This window comes from Stenella coeruleoalba, assembly GCF_951394435.1.
Source record: "Stenella coeruleoalba genome assembly, chromosome: X".
Classification (NCBI taxonomy): Eukaryota; Metazoa; Chordata; class Mammalia; order Artiodactyla; family Delphinidae; genus Stenella; species Stenella coeruleoalba.
The window spans coordinates 52,405,222-52,423,304 of NC_137152.1; the positions used below are offsets into that span (position 1 = coordinate 52,405,222).

The window sequence follows — 18,083 nt, forward strand, 5'->3', positions numbered from 1 at the left end:
GTAAACAACAGAAGAAAGTCCACAGTCAAGTGTTATGGGAGATGCCATAGAGAAAGTAGTCTGCAGTCCGCAGATTGTTTGGGTTAAAAAAAGTGGCTGGAAGTGTCTTTTTGACTAGCAAAGAGCATGAGACCTAAGGAAAGAAGTAAGGAAAAGATATCATGCTGGCAAAAGGAAATGAATGCTCTTTCTCCTGGATAAATCATGGTGAGCCTACATGAAGCCAAGGCAGCCAATTCGTAGTGGTATGGGAAAAGATCAGGATAGGTCAAAAGAAGCAGGGCAATTTTGAGTATCTCAGTGAGAATCTCCAGAAGACGTAACACGAAAGAAGCTTAGAAGGGAGGTCTCTTTACATATTTATAGATTATACGCTAGCTGACAGACAGTCTTCTCCATAGAATGTAAGTCCCACAAAGGTAGGAAATATAAGTGGTGTGTTCAGTGTTTAATCTATAGCCCTGAGCGTAATGTCTGGCCCTTTGTAGATACTCAAATATTTGTTAATGAATAAATAAATGAATGAGGATCATCACCAGATTTAGAATTTATTAGATCTGGGACAGGGATCAGTGTTTACCAGTTTTATGCATACATAAGTAAATTAACACTGTTTTATAAAATACTTATAAATATTTTTATTCAGAATATAAATATTCTGAATGTAATAGACTATTGTCTATTTTTCAGATATTCTTATGAGTACTGATATTTGGAGACTGATGTTGAACACATGCACTACACCAGCCCAGCCACTTTCCATGATACTTTAACTGAATTGTACTGTCATGTGTGATTTGAATGAACCATTTCAGTCCTATTCAGTCCTGTAACAGAATCAGTAGAATGCCCAGCATGGTGGTTCTTTTAGCTTATTATACATCAGGTAGAAGAATGTAGTGATACTGGAAACAGAATTCTAAATAGTTCAATAATTTTTTAGAGACTAAATATCCTGGGCCATGCTGTTAACTGTTTTATATATGAAAAGTGTCCTTTAGCTTATAAAATGCAATGTAAATTGGCCAGGAATAACACAGCTTAAACTTTTAAAAGCCAACAGTGTAAAATGATAAAGAGAAACAGATATTGAGGTACCAATGATGTAATCCACAATGCAAAATCTCCATAACTGTTCTTACTGGATGCTGCAGCACCCTCAAGTGTTAATAGATTAGGATGTCAGGCCTGCAGGTTTGCGGAAGGTAAGGTATGCACCACAGAAAAGACCAAAAATATATGCTTTATCCAAACTGCAGCTTTCCACACTCAATTTGTTCTCTGACACTTTATGAGAACTGAGCTTACCAGATAGTTCACCATCATTCACAAAAGGAAGAAGAACAAGTTTTCAGGAAGAGATAAACAATGAGTTTAGTTTTGGACATGTAAAACATAGGTACCTGTGGAACATCTATGTACAGAGATCTTGTGCAAAAATTCCAATACTGACTTCCTCAGCCTTTGGAGCTTACTGCCTCAGCCATGATCAGTTTTGTCCACTTATCAGAGTGTGCTACACAGATATGATCATTCCAATGTGTGCCATGACCTAAGTATGTTTGAGAAGCACAGGTCCAGTGGGAAACTGAATCCATGATTTTAGAACTCATGAGATGATGTCTTGGACTAGTGATTTTTGAGTGCCGAAAGCAAAGAGGTGCTAGTAAAAACCACAAAGAGGAACTTCCACTCCTGGCCATGTTGGAGTAACTGGGACCAGACTTCCCTCCTGTTATAACAATTAGAACACAGGACAAAATATATGAAATAGCTGTTTGTAGTCATTGAACAACATACAGTATAAGACTATGACTCTGAAAGATGGGAAAAAACAAGAATAAGCCCTACTATCGCCATAGCTTGCTGCCTGAAAACACTTTCTGGATGGTAGCATGGGGAGTGAGAGCTCAAGCTGAGCATGCAAGTCTTGCTCAGTTGAAGAGACAGAGATCAAAGTTCAGAGTTCAGAGAGGCTGAGGAAACTAGAATTTGCAGGGCAGAGTACCAGAGAAGAGGGAGCTATGTAAAAAAAGAACTGAAAACCCCTAGCTATGGGTCCCCTTGAGTCTGTTATTGAATATAAATCCTAGTGCCTAGGATGGAAATCCATTAGTCTAGGCAAAGAAATACCAAGAAGCTTTAAGCTGAAGAATACCCAGAACTCACACAAAGCTGGCAAATGTTTAAGTTCCAATAACTAAGAATGAAGAGACAAAAGAAGTCAGACCTTAGATGTAAGGCTAAACTAGCTAGGAAAGGATACTTTATATCTATCCTAACAAGCTTAAAAATAATCCTCAAATGGATAAAGCTGCTCCATAAATAACTGCCTGCAATACAAAATTCAACACTCTTAAAAAGAAGTCAACGAAATTGAAACACTCAAGTCACGATGTCCAGTGTCCAACAAAAATTACTAGACATATGTATAAAAGAAAAATGTGATCCATAGTCAGGAAAAAAATCAATCATTAAGAAAACATGTAGAGGAAGAAATGAAGCGGGGCAAAGACAGCATGCTGGGAAATACTCAGACAAGATTTAAAAGGTAAGAAAAAGAAAAAGGACCTGACAAGAGTCACTTGAAAGGAATAATACAAGATGTTAGAAGAATCAAGAGACCATTGAGTCACAGAAGTCATGTAGGGAGAAAGTTTAGAAAAAGAGAGAGTGGTCAACAAGGATATCAAGCAAAATAGAGACTGAAAAGAGTCCACTGGATTTCACAAGAAGGTGCCTTCTAAGCCTGGCCAGAGTAGTTCCAATGGAGAGGTTAGGGTAGAATCCAGATTGCAAAGGGTTTGAGGAGTGAATAAGATGTTTCAAGGCAAGATGGTCTCTGACGCAGGATAGGCAAATAAATGTACATTTTTGTATGTTTGAAAATATTTTAAAAAATATATTCTACAACCTTCTTTAGCAATGTCTCCTTTCTCTTATAGCCACATTTCTTCCTAATACACAGACAACTCCCAAAAAGAATTATGAAATAAAAATTGTTACCAAAAAAGGCATTCAGCAACTTCTGAACCTGAATATTGCTGCCCACGGTACGGTACAATCCCTCTGTCTTGATCCCTAGGGAAAGAAAACCAAGTCAGTTTTATTTATATAACTAGAGCTTTCATCTCCCTCAGGGTAGAGAAAGTAGGTACTTACACAATGGAGTCAGTTCAAACAGGAAAGGGTCTCCCTACTCTCTCCAATCTCTCCAGCCCTCCCCTGCAATAGGGGAACAGTCCTGAAACATCTCTGCAAATTATTCTTTTCATACTTCCATTTGGATTGTACCAAGCCCTTATTAACCTGAACAGAAAAGAACACACTCTATAGTAAATAGAAGAAAATGCTCAGGTGAGTAGCAGCGGATGGCTGAGAATGGTATTACCATCTCATCAAGGAACTAGGGTTTAGTTGATAAAGGAGGAAATATGAACCTTCAAATTGCCCCTGAGCAGTGGTATGAAGTAAGAGAGGCCTAGAGTGTGGCAGATATGAAGCAAACAGCCATTTTTTGCATGGAGAAAGATTGAAGCAACTTAAAAAGAGGCCTGGCTCATAAACTACACTTGCCTACATTCAAAATATTCTCAGAGAGAAAAAAGAGAGTATCGTCAACCTGGAAGAATGCTGATGCCACATTTGCCTGAATTTAACTTTGCCCCCCCAAAATTTTAAATCAATATGTGTTGTGGCAGAAATTGAACTCTTGTTTATTTAGGATGGAACTATCATAACACTATTTGAAGAGTGCCAGATAGTATTTGAGAATATTTTATAAGCCATTTGAAGCTCTTTATCTTTAAAGGCAGGAAACCACAAATTATCCAAACATGGTTAAATACCACTGATTTGAAATTTGAGGAAATTTTAAACATTGTGTCTAGTACTCAAGGTTTATAAACAGTCTCCTTTCCTAAAACGGGTCCTGACTAATAGATGATATCATTGTTCCTTTAGAAAAATTGCCCAGGAAAAATTCAGAATGACCAGATTTTGCCATTTGCAGCAACGTGGATGGACCTGGAGGGTATTATGCTAAGTGAAATAAATCAGACAAAGACAAATACTGTATAATATCACTTACAGGTAGAATCTAAAAGATAAAATAAAACTGGTGAACATAACAAAAAAGAAACAGACTCACAGATATAGAGAACAAACTAGTGGTTACCAGTGGGGTTGGGGGGAGGGGAGGGGCGAAATAGGGATGGGAATTAAGAGGTACAAACTATTATGTATAAAATAAATAAGCTATAAGAATATGTTGTACAACACAGGGAATATAGCCAATATTTTATAATAGCTATAAATGGAGTATAACCTTTAAAAATTGTGAATCACTATGTTGTATACCTGTAACATATAATATTGTACATCAACTGTACGTCAATAAAACTTAAATAAATAAATAATAAAACTATGTTTAAAAAAAAAGAATGACCAGATTCAAACACTGCTAACGCTATGGTTCATATCTTACCTTTGGTTTCAATGACATTGATGCACTTCCTAACAAACTTGAACCCCACTTCGTTCAGCTCCACTGTTTCAAGCAAAAAAAGCAGAGTTAGATTCTGCTGTAATAAGCCTCACCTACCAAGCATTCAATGATCTTGCTAAGAGACTGCAGTGAGAGAACTAGGGGTTTGGTTGCTCTTCTTCAATCAGCCTTAGGTGGAAAGATTCCTCATTCAGGGGAGAGGGTGGTTAGAGATTTTACTCTTATAACACAAAATTCTTTTACTTGACCCTCTGCATTATGTCTGCTTTAGGCACGAGCTACATCAAATGTGAAATGTGAGGCTGGAAATGCACACAATTTCTATCATGTGTCTAGAAAAAGAAGGATATAACGTGTTTCTTTATATTACTACTACTATCCCACCCATAAGCTAAGATAAAGTGACTTCCTTAATTCAATCAATAAACACCTTTTAAAAAAATAGGCCTGAATTTCATTCCATACAGAGGTATCCACAAATACACTTGCATCAATATTACATATCATTGATGATAACATTTACTGTGATTAGGACAGCTAACAGTTCATAATATCAGTAGATCAGAAATTTGACTCACTTTCTTCCTGTTTCGTTATAGGGCTGTGATAGATCTACAAAAAAAGAGAGAGAAAGAGCAATGGTTATTGTGAATCACTATAGGTAAGTACAGCAAATACTAAATAGCTTTCCCCAAATAAGCCATCAAAACCATTAGTGACTTTAAGGCTTTAACAAGAAAGAAAGTGGGCTAAACAGAATCATCTTTGCCTAGGGCCCTAGGAACAGTTGGATTAACAATCCCTGAAGATTACACTGGATTTCATACAGTTCACTGCAGTTTTAGCCTACTCATCTTAGACATTTACTTATGTAAAGCTTAGAGAATTTTTCTGATGGAGCAAGAGAGCATGAGAGAAAGAAAGTGATTTTCTCATGGATACCTGGGTAATTGGCATTGATGGTAAAATTTAAATATTCCTAATACCAACCTCCCCACCCAGAGACATTAATGGGTGTTTCCCTGTAGAAAGGCAAGTGCCCATGTGAAAGAGATTCATGCATTCACCAAGATTTCTCTGAGCCATCTTGAAGTATGCACTGTGATAGCTATGTGAGAGACCAAAGAAGAGATCCTTGACTCTTGAAGTCTAATCTTGGCTCTACCTCTACCTCATTATGAAACTTAGGCGTGTCCTTTTCATTCTCTAGACTTCAAAATTCATATCTCTAAAACGATCAGGGTTGGAGTAGATGTTCCTTCAAGTCCTGATCTTCTTTGACACTTTAAGCAAAGGCAAGCATACTATGTATAAGATCAGTGAATTGGGGGGGTTAATAAAGCAGTGACAACATTAGTAATGTGAGGCTGCAGGAAATAAGTCCTCTATATGCCATCTGTATAGTTTGCTTTAACAAGCTCTCCTTTTAAAAGAAAAGTTTCTCCCTATGTGTGTATGCCAATGGATATTTCAGTGAGAGAGGTTTCTGTGCTTGGCCAGCCCCTTTTCACCACTGCTATAAAAAAGATATTTGTGAAACGTCTCTCATAATCAAGTTGGTAAGGATCCACATGCAGTGGGCCCATGTTCTAACATCATTCTCCACGAAAAGCCATCTGTATCCTTTGATTTTTAAAACCCTAAAGGGAGAGCAATTTCAGGAGAGGGAATTAAAAGTAAAATGCCTTACAATATTGTAAATTAACTATACTTCAATTTTAAAAAGTAAGAAGAAAGAAATATGAACAAAAACAAAAAAAGAATAAAATGCCTTGTGGAGCTTCCTACTATCCTCCTAAAGAAATATCACAGGCATGTAATAGTTAAGCTCCAGGTTTCTGGGAGGGGAGGAAGGGGAGAAAGGCCCTGGCCTATTTTCTGGATGACAGTCCTCACAACACCACTTCTCTCCTGCTACCATCTTGGTTGCTATTAATGCAATCTGGCATCTGGGCACTCCTCTTTAGTCTCCAAGGCACTGAAAACACACAGAAAGAAAGCCCTGTAATATATTTCCCCTCTTAGCAAGTTTTTGCCTTGCATAAAGCAAGAAGATTGGACTGTATCCAAACACTGTTGAATTTCAGTAGGTTTGTACCCAAACTTCAGACCAGTCAGAAGCACCTCAAACTAATACAGTACATTATGGTTGACAAACTAGCTTTCAATTGATTTTTCAAATCAACTCTGTGAGGTAGGTAGAACAGATATTATTAAAGCCATTTTACTTAAGAGAACAGTCTCAGAGAGTAAATAACTATCTCAAGGTCACAGAACCATTGAATGGCAGAACCAGATCCAAATCTAAACTTTTGGGATTCCAACACTAGGAAGCTGATGCTATTTCATACGCCACGAGAAGAAACCTACGCAGAAGATACTGAAGAGAGAAAATGCTTTTCAGTGACCTCTGACTGTTCATATTGATCTTTCTATGATAATTACTAGCCTTTAAAAGTATTACTTGTCATCATATGTAACAGTATTCTAAATGGAGTAGTGCATCCTGAGATATAGGATGGCAATACCATCTCCTGCCCTTAAAGAGAACAAGCTGACTTGGGGATGTAAGGGAGGGGCAGCAAAACCATTTTGAATAAAATCTTAATAAATGGCTTGTTCACAACCATGGAAATTATTTTCCATCCTTATATATGAACACATATTAATATTATAAACTGCAAAAAGGCTTAATTTTCTTTCTTAAGAAGATTTTGTGGGCATGGCTGCATAATCTAAGACCAGAGCAGGAAGCTGAGAGACCTGGATTCTAGGCCCATTGTGATGCCTTTCTGAGAGTGATCCTAGAGAAGTCTTTCACCCTCTCTGGAACTCAAGTTGCCTAACTTGTTAAACAAGAAATGTCAACTCAACAATTCCTTCTACCTCTAAAATTTTGAGTATCAAAGATCTATCACCATTTAATTATCCTGGACCCACTGCTACCACTAGAGCGACTCATATACTGGATTATGTTGCTGAGGTTTCCCTAGGATAACTTACAGGTTCTTTCCCATCCATGGCCTCCATCCATAGTCTTCTATTAGCTTCTGAAAGGGCTTGCAGAGTGATGGTTCCTGGCCTAAGGAAAAAAATGACAAGTTGAGAGCAGAAAAGTCTCCTGAGAGAATGGAGTCTTGTGATCTAGGGTCCTCCTCAGCCCTGGGAGATATCAGACTGAGCAGGCACAGGCATATAGATTTCCAACTTCTCATAATCTTTTTTACTCAGAAAAACAATGGAACTTAGAGAACAGTAACTTTGGAGACACTGGTGGAGGTGGTATCTTGGTGGCCTCATGCCAGAGTTGGACAAGGAAATAGGAAGGCAGATACTGACACCTCACCATAATACACACTTAAACTGGCCTCACTGTGCTTGAGCCAAACTGAGGCTCGCCCTGCCTCTCTCTCTTGGAAGCCAGCCATTTGGTCTGGGCTCTAGGGTTTCTGAGCATGTTCATTATGGGCACGTTCATCTATCAGGAAAATGGCTTGCTACTTTTACCACCCAGGATGTCCAAGGAGCATTTCAGTTGGAAATAAGTCAACAACATGCACAATGGCTCAGCCACATGGAGGAGGCCTTTTGGCTGATTTAAGCAATCTTATGAATAACAATGACAACTAATAGTTATTGAATGCTCACCAGATGCCAGGTTCTTTTCTAAGTACTTTATAGGTATTAATTCATTTAATCTATACAGGAAGGCTATAAAGCAGGAACTATAGTAATCCCTATTTTATAGAAGGGGAAACTGAGGCACAGAGAGGTTACCTAAGTTCACACAGTGGGTAAATATAGAGCCAGGATTTGAATTTAGGAATTTTGGTCCAGCAGCCATGTTCTTTCTTAACTAATACACTATAAGGCCTCTTCTGCATGGCAGATGACTTCAAATCCAATTTTATTTTATTTACTTGCAGTAACTATAACTACATACACAGAGATACCCCAATTTGGTATACTATGTTCTTTTTAGACCTTCAAAGCCAAACTGGAATTTGGGGATTGACCACATTATTGCAGGTATAAGGTCTCTTCCATTCTCTGTGTAGTTGTGCCATTATGAGATGCTTGTTACTCTCACTCCTTCTATGTTAAGATGAGACCTCTCTCAGAGTCATGAAATGATAAGAGCAATTACAAGAGAGTTCAGTGGAAAAGTCACTGTGCCTCAGTTTCTTTATCCATAAAAATGTTGGAGCAGACAAGCTGTGAGGTCCTTTACAGTTCCGATATCGAGACTCCTGTTCTACCTGTCCTTCTGTCTCTTATTCCATTAAAGTACTCCTTAAAAAAGGAAAGAAAAAAAAAAGAAAAAGCAATTCATTAACTAGAATGAATCGTTCTTTTTTCTGCTCTTTAGCTGTTTGGGCACAATTACACTTTACAGGATTTGCTACTGAACTAGGGATATTAGCTAACATTGTCATCAGTTAATGAAAAGGAATTCTGAATTCTAGGTGTCCTCAGGAGCTTATAAGCATTGTGACCACCTATCGACCCCATGCCAATTTTTTCCTCACAGACTCAAATTATAATATTCAAATAAGACTAAACCCTTAAATAAAAAAAAAAAGCCCCCAAATGATCTTTAAGCCAGAATCAATTGAAAACCAGGACTTGGCTTTGGGCACTGGATTCTTTCAAGTTTACCATTTTCTAAGAAACATCCAACCATTTGGATATAACTTATGGGGCTAGAAAGTCCAGAAATCTTTGTAAAAACAGCTACACAGCTGAATCCTGAAGCCAGAAGGAAGGAGAGCAAGCAAATGGGCAACAAACATAAAAGCACATGCTGTAGACTAGATAAGATGTTAAGCCCATTCTAGACTCAGTTTCCCTACATGGGAAACCAATAAGCTGGTATGTGTCCTCTCTTGACCATACGGAGAAACTGAAAGAATAAATAAGTGACTATTCAATAAGCATTTGGAGATTCTTGGGTGCTACCGAAACTCAAATTCAAAGAAAAATATTGCTAAGAACAAGATGACAAAGTAGAGAGTACAGGCTTTTCCATTATGACTTTAGACAAATCCTTTGCCCACCCTGAGGTCTGAGTCACGCATCTAAAACAAAAAGGCATATACAGCATATTTGCAGTAGAGTCCAGTGGTTAAGAGTATGACTTGGAAACCAGTATTCCTGGATTTGGATCCTAGCTCTAATATTAATAACTGTATAACCTAAGTGCTTAACTACTTTCTGTCTCCTTGTCTTTGTGAAATTGGGATAGTAACACCCCCTACTTCATGTGACTGATGAAGACTAAAGGAAAATATACACTTAAAAGGCTGAGAATGGTGCCTGGCACATAGAGGTACTCAGAGAATGTTAGCAGTTGTCGTTGTCATCATCATCGTCACTGTTGTCATTATTACTATTATTATTGCCCTTCAAGTTCTGATGGCCTATGAGCCTATGGCTTCAAATATTGGTAGGAACACTAATAAAAAAGTTATCCTCTATTCTGGAAATAGAAAAAGGGACTCAAAGAGTCCTTTGTTCTATCCCACAGAGAACATGAGTAAAGGTGCCTGATGTCTACTGGGAGGCCTGCCTCTGCCCCTTATATCTGACTGACAAGGAAGGAAAGCAAATGCAGAGGTCACATGACTCAGAAAACTCCACATACACAGAGGTACCTCAGCATCTGTTAATATATTTGACCCTCTATTTCAGAACATATTTATTCTCCTTATAATAGACAATGGAATAAAAATAAAAAGAACGTGGGGTGTGGAGGCCTACAGACCAGGGATTGAGCACAGCTTTGCTACTATGTGACTTTGATTAGGGAAGGCAGTTAAATATATACAAGTCTTAATCTCTTCACTGTTAAATGAGGGAATGTTTTTTAAAGTGCACAATATTTTGTAATTATGTTCATCAGGGATATTGGCCTGTAGTTTTCTTTCTCTGTGACATCTTTGTCTGGTTTTGGTATCAGGGTGATGGTGGCCTCATAGAATGAGTTTGGGAGTGTTCCTACCTCTGCTATATTTTGGAAGAGTTTGAGAAGGATAGGTGTTAGCTCTTCTCTAAATGTTTAATAGAATTCGCCTGTGAAGCCATCTGGTCCTGGGCTTTTGTTTGTTGGAAGAGTTTTAATCACAGTTTCAATTTCAGTGCTTCTGATTGGTCTGTTCATATTTTCTCTTTCGTCCTGGTACAGTCACAGCAGGTTGTGCATTTCTAAGAATTTGTCCATTTCTTCCAGGTTGCCCATTTTATTGGCATAGAGTTGCATGTAGTAATCTCTCATGATCCTTTCTATTTCTGCAGTGTCAGTTGTTACTTCTCCTTTTTCATTTCTAATTCTATTGATTTCAGTCTTCTCCTTTTTCTTCTTGATGAGGCTGGCTAATGCTTTATCAAATTTGTTTATCTTCTCAAAAAAACAGCTTTTAGTTTTATTGATCTTTGCTACCGTTTCCTTCATTTCTTTTTCATTTATTTCTGATCTGATCTTTATGATTTCTTTCCTTCTGCTAACTTTGGGGATTTTTTTTGTTCTTCTTTCTCTAATTGCTTTAGGAGCAAGGTTAGGTTGTTTATTTGAGATGTTTCCGGTTTCTTAAGGTAGGATGTATTGCTATAAACTTCCCTGTTTGAACTGCTTTTGCTGCATCCCATAGGTTTGGGGTCGTCGTGTCTCCGTTGTCATTTGTTTCTAGGTATTTTGCGATTTCCTCTTTGATTTCTTCAGTGATCACTTGGTTATTAAGTAGTGTATTGTTTAGCCTCCATGTGTTTGTATTTTTTACAGATCTTTTCCTGTAATTGATATCTAGTCTGATAGCATTGTGGTCGGAAAAGATACTTGATAGGACTTCAATTTTCTTAAATTTACCAAGGCTTGATTTGTGACCCAAGATATGATCTCTCCTGGAGAATATTCCATGAGCACTTGAGAAAAATGTGTATTCTGTTGTTTTTGGATGGAATGTCCTATAAATATCAATTAAGTCCATCTTGTTTAATGTATCATTTAAAGCTTGTGTTTCCTTATTTATTTTAATTTTGGATGATCTGTCCATTAGTGAAAGTGGGGTGTTAAAGTCCCCTACCATGATTGTGTTACTGTCAATTTCCCCTTTTATGTCAGTTAGTATTTGCCTTATGTATTGAGGTGCTCCTATGTTGGGTTCATAAATATTTACAATTGTTATATCTTCTTCTTGGACTGATCCATTAAAAGGATCAGAAACCATGATCAAGTGGGGTTTATTCCAGGAAAGCAAGGATTCTTCAATATACGCAAATCAATCAACGTGATACACCATATTAACAAACTAAAGGAGAAAAACCATATGATCATCTCAATAGATGCAGAGAAAGCTTTTGACAAAATTCAACACCCATTTATGATAAAAAAAAAACTGCAGAAAGTAGGCATAGAAGGAACTTTCATCAACAAAATAAAGGCCATATATGACAAACCCACAGCAAACATCGTCCTCAATGGTGAAAAACTGAAAGCATTTCCACTAAGATCAGGAACAAGACAAGGTTGCACACTCTCACCACTCTTATTCAACATAGTTTTGGAAGTTTTAGCCACAGCAATCAGAGAAGAAAAAGAAATAAAAGGAATCCAAATGGGAAAAGAAGTAAACTTTTCACTGTTTACAGATGACATAATACAATACATAGAGAATCCTAAAGATGCTACCAGAAAACTACTAGAGCTAATCAATGAATCTGGCAAAGTAGCAGGATACAACATTAATGCACAGAAATCTCTGGCAATCCTATATACTAATGAAGACAAATCTGAAAGTGAAATTAAGAAAACACTCTCATTTACCATTGCAACAAAAAGAATAAAATATCTAGGAATAAACCTGCCTAAGGAGAAAAAAGACCTGTATGCAGAAAATTATAAGATGCTGATGAAAGAAATTAAAGATGATACAAATAGATGGAGAGATATACCATGTTCTTGGATTGGAAGAATCAACATTGTGAAAATGACTCTACTACCCGAAGCAATCTTCTACAGATTCAATGAAATCCCAATCAAACTACCACTGGCATTTTTCACAGAACTGGAACAAAGAATTTCACAATTTGTATGAAAACACAAATAACTCCGAGTAGCCAAAGCAATCTTGAGAAAGAAAAATTGAGATGGAGGAATCAGGCTCCCTGAATTCAGACTATACTACAAAGCTACAGTAATCAAGACAGTATGGTACTTGCACAAAAACAGAAATATAGATCAATGGAACAGGATAGAAAGCCCAGAGATAAACCCCGCACATATGGTCACCTCATGTTTGATAAAGGAAGCAAGAATATACAGTGGGGAAAAGACAGCCTCTTCAATAAGTGGTGCTGGAAAACTGGACAGGTACATGTAAAAGTATGAAATTAGAAGACTCCTTAACACCATACACAAAAATAAACTCAAATGGATTAAAGACCTAAATGTAAGGCCATGCACTGTCAAACTCTTAGAGCAAAACATAGGCAGAACACTCTATGACATAAATCACAGCAAGATCCTTTTTGACCCACCTCCTAGAGAAATGGAAATAAAAACAAACATAAACAAATGGGACCTAATGAAACTTAAAAGCTGTTGCACAGCAAAGGAAATCATAAACCAGACCAAAAGACAGTCCTCAGAATGGGAGAAAATATTTGCAAATGAAGCAGCTGACAAAGGATTAATTTCCAACATTTACAAGCAGCACATGCAGCTCAATAACAAAAATAGAAACAACCCAATCCAAAAATGGGCAGAAGACCTAAATAGACATTTCCCCAAAGAAGATATACAGATTGGCAACAAACACATGAAAGAATGCTCAACATCATTAATCATTAGAGAAATGCAAATCAAAAGTACAATTAGATATCATCTCACACCAGTCAGGATGGCCATCATTAAAAAATCTAGAAACAATAAATGCTGGAGAGGGTGTGGAGAAAAGGGACCACTCTTGCACTGCTGGTGGGAATGTGAATTGGTACAGCCACTATGGAGAACAGTATGGAGGTTCCTTAAAAAACTAAAAATAGAACTAGCATACGACCCAGCAATCCCATTACTGGGCATATACCCTGAGCAAACCATAATTCAAAACTTTATGTACCAAAATGTTCATTGTAGGTCTATTTACTATAGCCAGGACATGGAAGCAACCTAAGTGTCCATCACTGGATGAATGGATAAAGAAGATGTGGCACATACATACAATGGAATATTACTCAGCCATAAAAAGAAACAAAATTGAGATATTTGTAGTGAGGTGGATGGACCTAGAGTCTGTCATACAGAGTGAGGTAAGTCAGAAAGAGAAAAACAAATACTTTATGCTAACTCATATATATGGAATCTAAGAAAAAAATGGTCATGAAGAACCTAGGGGTAAGATGGGAATAAAGACACAGACCTACTATAGAATGGACTTGAGGATATGGGGAGGGGGAAGGGTAAGTTGTGACAAAGTGAGAGAGTGGCATGGACATATATACACTACCAAACATAAAATAGATAGCTACTGGGAAGCAGCCGCATAGCACAGGGAGATCAAGTCGGTGGTTTGTGACCACCTAGAGGGGTGGGGTAGGGAGGGTGGGAGGGAGGGAGACGCAAGAGGGAAAAGTTATGGGAACATATGTATATGTGTATCTGAATCACTGTGTTATAAAGCAGAAACTAGCACACCATTGTAAAGCAATTATACTCCAATAAAGATGTTAAGAAAAAAAAATAAAATAACATTTAAAATAAATAAATAAATAAAAATAAAATGCCCTAGATGTGGCAAGTAAAATCATAGATACATTGAAACTTTAATTCCTGGGTTCTATTCTCAGAATTCCTCAGCATTTTTGGTTAGGGAAAAACACATTTAAAAATGAATACCAAATTCAGTATCTAACATGAGCTATACACAGGAATAGATGCAAGATATATAAAGATGAGTTGGTCTTAGTCCGTAACCTTAGTGCCAAACTGTTTGCAAATGCTTTGAGTCTATGGCAATATTACTTGCAAGTGGGTGGCAAATTTAAGCTGAAAAGTGAAACAGAATGGAACTAGACACAGAAAATTTTTATTTCGTTTATGTACATTGATGCTGCAGAGCCAAAGACACTAAATGTTCATGAAAAGAAGACAGTCAACAGTCACTTTCCCCTTCCTACTGGGCCTGAAGCTGTGGGGGAAATGAGTGACAGCCTTTTGGTTATCAGTAACAATGTTTACAGTTACAGCCATCTTTGATTGAGACCATCCATTCTTTTTTTTTTTTGGCTGTGTTGGGTCTTTGTTGCTGCGCAGTGGGCTTTCTCTAGTTGCGGTGAGCGGGGGCTATGCTTTGTTGCAGTGCGTGGGCTTCTCATTGTGGTGGCTTCTATTGTTGTGGAACAGGGGCTCTAGGAACACGGGCTTCAGTAGCTGTGGTACGCAGGTTGAGGAGTTGTAGCACACGGGCTTAGTTGTTCCGTGGCATGTGGGCTTTTCCTGGACCGGGGCTTGAACCTGTGTCCCCTGCATTGGCAGGTAGATTCTTAACCACTGTGCCACCAGGGAAGTCCAGGACCATCCATGCTTAACAAAGAATGCATATAGATTCACAAACAGAATTTTTTTTAACATCTTTATTGGAGTATAGTTGCTTTACAATGTTGTGTTAGTTTCTGCTGTGTAACAAAGTGAATCTGATATACGTATACATATATCCCCATATCCCCTCCCTCTTGCGTCTCCCTCCCACCCTCCCTATCCCACCCCTCTAGGTGGTCACAAAGCACTGAGCTGATCTCCCTGTGCTATATGGCTGCTTCCCACTAGCTATCTACATTTTACATTTGGTAGTGTATATATGTCCATGCCACTCTCTCAACTTCTCCCCAGCTTGCCCTTCCACAAACAGAAATTTAAAATGGGGAAATGGACTAATAGTTACTTATTCCCAGACAAAAAAAATGGCTTATTTTCTTAATCTGATCTGTATGACTCCAGTCACTAATAGTTTTGTTCATATGATATTGTAATTCAACCTTCAAGTTCCTTTCTAGCAATCTGATCATTTTGTTAAATTCTACTGTATTACTTAGTGCCTAATACATGGAAATAATGGACTGAAATAAAATCAACACATTTACTCACTGAATTTTGGATCAACCTCCCAACTATATAACATGCCTTTTTCCAAAGTAACTCCAAATATTCTCATTTTAAAATTTAACAGTTAAATTTCCCTCTGATAAAATTGCCCAGGTTGAAAAAACAAAAAAGAGGGCACTGGAGAGAAACAAATGCAACGAAGTCCAAAGTTTGCAAGCTTTTGCTGAAACCAGAAAGTTGATAATCAAACTATTTCCACTTTACATAAATATCTGCAAAGTAGGAAAATCTGTATCATATTTGTACCAAACGGGGAAAAAAGACTCCCCAATACCACTACCACCCTCCATCCAATCTACCTCCCCTTAAATATGTGTTCCAATTCATTTGTTCTTGTATATTAAGAAATAAAAAAGAATGAGTTTTGTTACCCTGTCCTTTTGTAGCATCACCAAATGTTGACCTTTTGCATATATAATAGCAAATTAAATCCTAGGAGTAACTTCTGCCTAAAGCAAGTGAGGCAAAGCTGACTGAACCTTGAATAGAGAGAACTAGCTCTGGGCCAGCTCTAACAGGGATCCCTGAAAGGGCAGCCAGAAGAGCCAAGACAATGATGTCATGAATAATTTTGCTCATTTTTATCAACGAGAGATGACAGAGGAAAATAAAATACCTACCCAGGCTCAGCATCTGGCACATGGGGACATTGTCAATTCATATCAGCACAGCTTACCTTTCATTAGTTTCTATATCAAAACAGAATCTCTTGTCGATAGACTCCGTCTTCCTTCTCACGCAGTACTTCAGGGTTAAGTCCAAGGGTCCCTGATATAAGAAAAGGATTAATAGCCAGCTTGAAAAAAAATACATAGAAGCTTCTTCTGCCTACTGCAGCGTTCTCAGTGTCACTTGGAAGGCATCTCTCAGGGCAGCGGGAACAATGTTTAGCCTCACTGAGAAGCTTGTCCCCTCAAATGGTAGTTGCAGCAAGGTGGCAGATGGTTTCTCTCTGCTCCAAAAATCAATGGCTGAGTTCAGGAGAAAATGCTCAGGATAAGCCCTTGCTCTTTTCCAAGCATGATATATTAAATAGGAAACTCATTATACAACATGTAAAGGGGAATTCAGGAGAAATGCACTGCCCAAAGTGTACAAAATAAATGTACAAAATAAAATTTCGTGAGGCTTCTAGGTAGGGAGTTTGCAATGAGTAAGTGGCTTTCTGCATCTTCCTTGCATTAAAGTGGCAGATAGAAGAGGGGAAGAAAAATATTTTTGGTTCCCCACTTCCAGAGTCTTTAAGATGATGGGAATTACAAAAGCAATATCTCCAAAGATAGGGCAGGAGTAGGGAAAATAGGCATATTTGTGTAATAGTCAAGGTGGCATTTGGTATTTCATATGTGCAGGATAGTGTGGCCCATCTGTCTTGTGGTCATGTAACAAGGCCATAGAAATCCACTGTGTCCACAGATTAAAATTCCCCAAATCCCAACATAGTTCAGTTCCCTTCTATTATCTCAACAGAGACAGTGGGGTATAGGAAAGAGAAGTAATGTTTATGGATCACCTACTATGTGCCACATATTATGCTAGGTATTTTTAAACCACTTTTCTTCAATAACAACATTCAGAGGGAAGTGAACCGCAGAGAGGTAAAATGGCTTACCCGAAGTCACCCAAGTCGATATAGCAGAAATAGCAATAAACTAAGAAGTTTAAAACCTTGGGTCTTGTTTCAGTTATGCAATTTACTAGCTATGTGGCCCAGAGTAAATATTCTTCCTCTCTGAATATAAACTTCACAACCTATTAAATAGGAATAATACTACCCACCTTGCTGTCTCGAATTCAGAAATACTGCCTAAGCACTATACCATCCAAACTGGTCCATAAAGCTGATCATCCAGTACTTCCCTCTCATTGTCACACTCAAGCCCTTTGCAGGTCTATCCTTTTACCTGTTCCTGCACTATAGAAACAAAACTCTATATTTACCTTTCAATCTGCCTTCCCAACCCCAACACTTAGGATATCAAGCACTGTTAGCCTTGCAAGATGAGAGTAATTAACAGTATCGTGTACTCACCCTCCTTTAAACTCTCAACTCCTTCAGATTTGGTGAGGTGATGTCAAAGCTTGGGGGACAACACCCTGCCCCCCACTCCAGGTTCACCTCCAGACACCGTCATCTAGTTTATGTCCCATCAGTGCAAAAGTACTCTTATTTCACACATGTATCATGCTCTTTCATGACTCCAACTTTGCATATACTGTTTCCTCCACCCAAATTGACTTTATCTATATTCTTTGACTGGCTAAACTCTTAACTTGTTCTGCAACTTGTAGTTCAGCTTTCATTTCCTCAAAAATCCTTCCCCAATACCATATACTGTCTGCTATGTGTTTTCTGCATTGTATTAAAGCTTTTTTTTTTCATGTCTGATTTCCCCACTTGACTGAGATCTCCTCAAGGAT

General features: G+C 37.9%; 1 protein-coding gene across 4 annotated transcripts in view; it reads right to left on the minus strand.

The window, feature by feature from the left end:
* The window catches only part of OPHN1 (oligophrenin 1), a 599,351-nt gene that overhangs the window by 220,755 nt on the left and 360,513 nt on the right, over positions 1 to 18,083 (minus strand). For all 4 annotated transcript variants that reach the window (XM_079910490.1, XM_079910489.1, XM_079910488.1 and 1 more), the window contains exons 11-15: positions 16,339 to 16,430; positions 7,511 to 7,589; positions 5,086 to 5,119; positions 4,487 to 4,549; positions 3,007 to 3,081 (exon numbers count right to left, since the gene is read on the minus strand). In XM_079910490.1, coding sequence (XP_079766616.1) covers positions 3,007 to 3,081; positions 4,487 to 4,549; positions 5,086 to 5,119; positions 7,511 to 7,589; positions 16,339 to 16,430 — 343 coding nt within the window. The remainder of the gene's footprint in view (positions 1 to 3,006; positions 3,082 to 4,486; positions 4,550 to 5,085; positions 5,120 to 7,510; positions 7,590 to 16,338; positions 16,431 to 18,083) is intronic.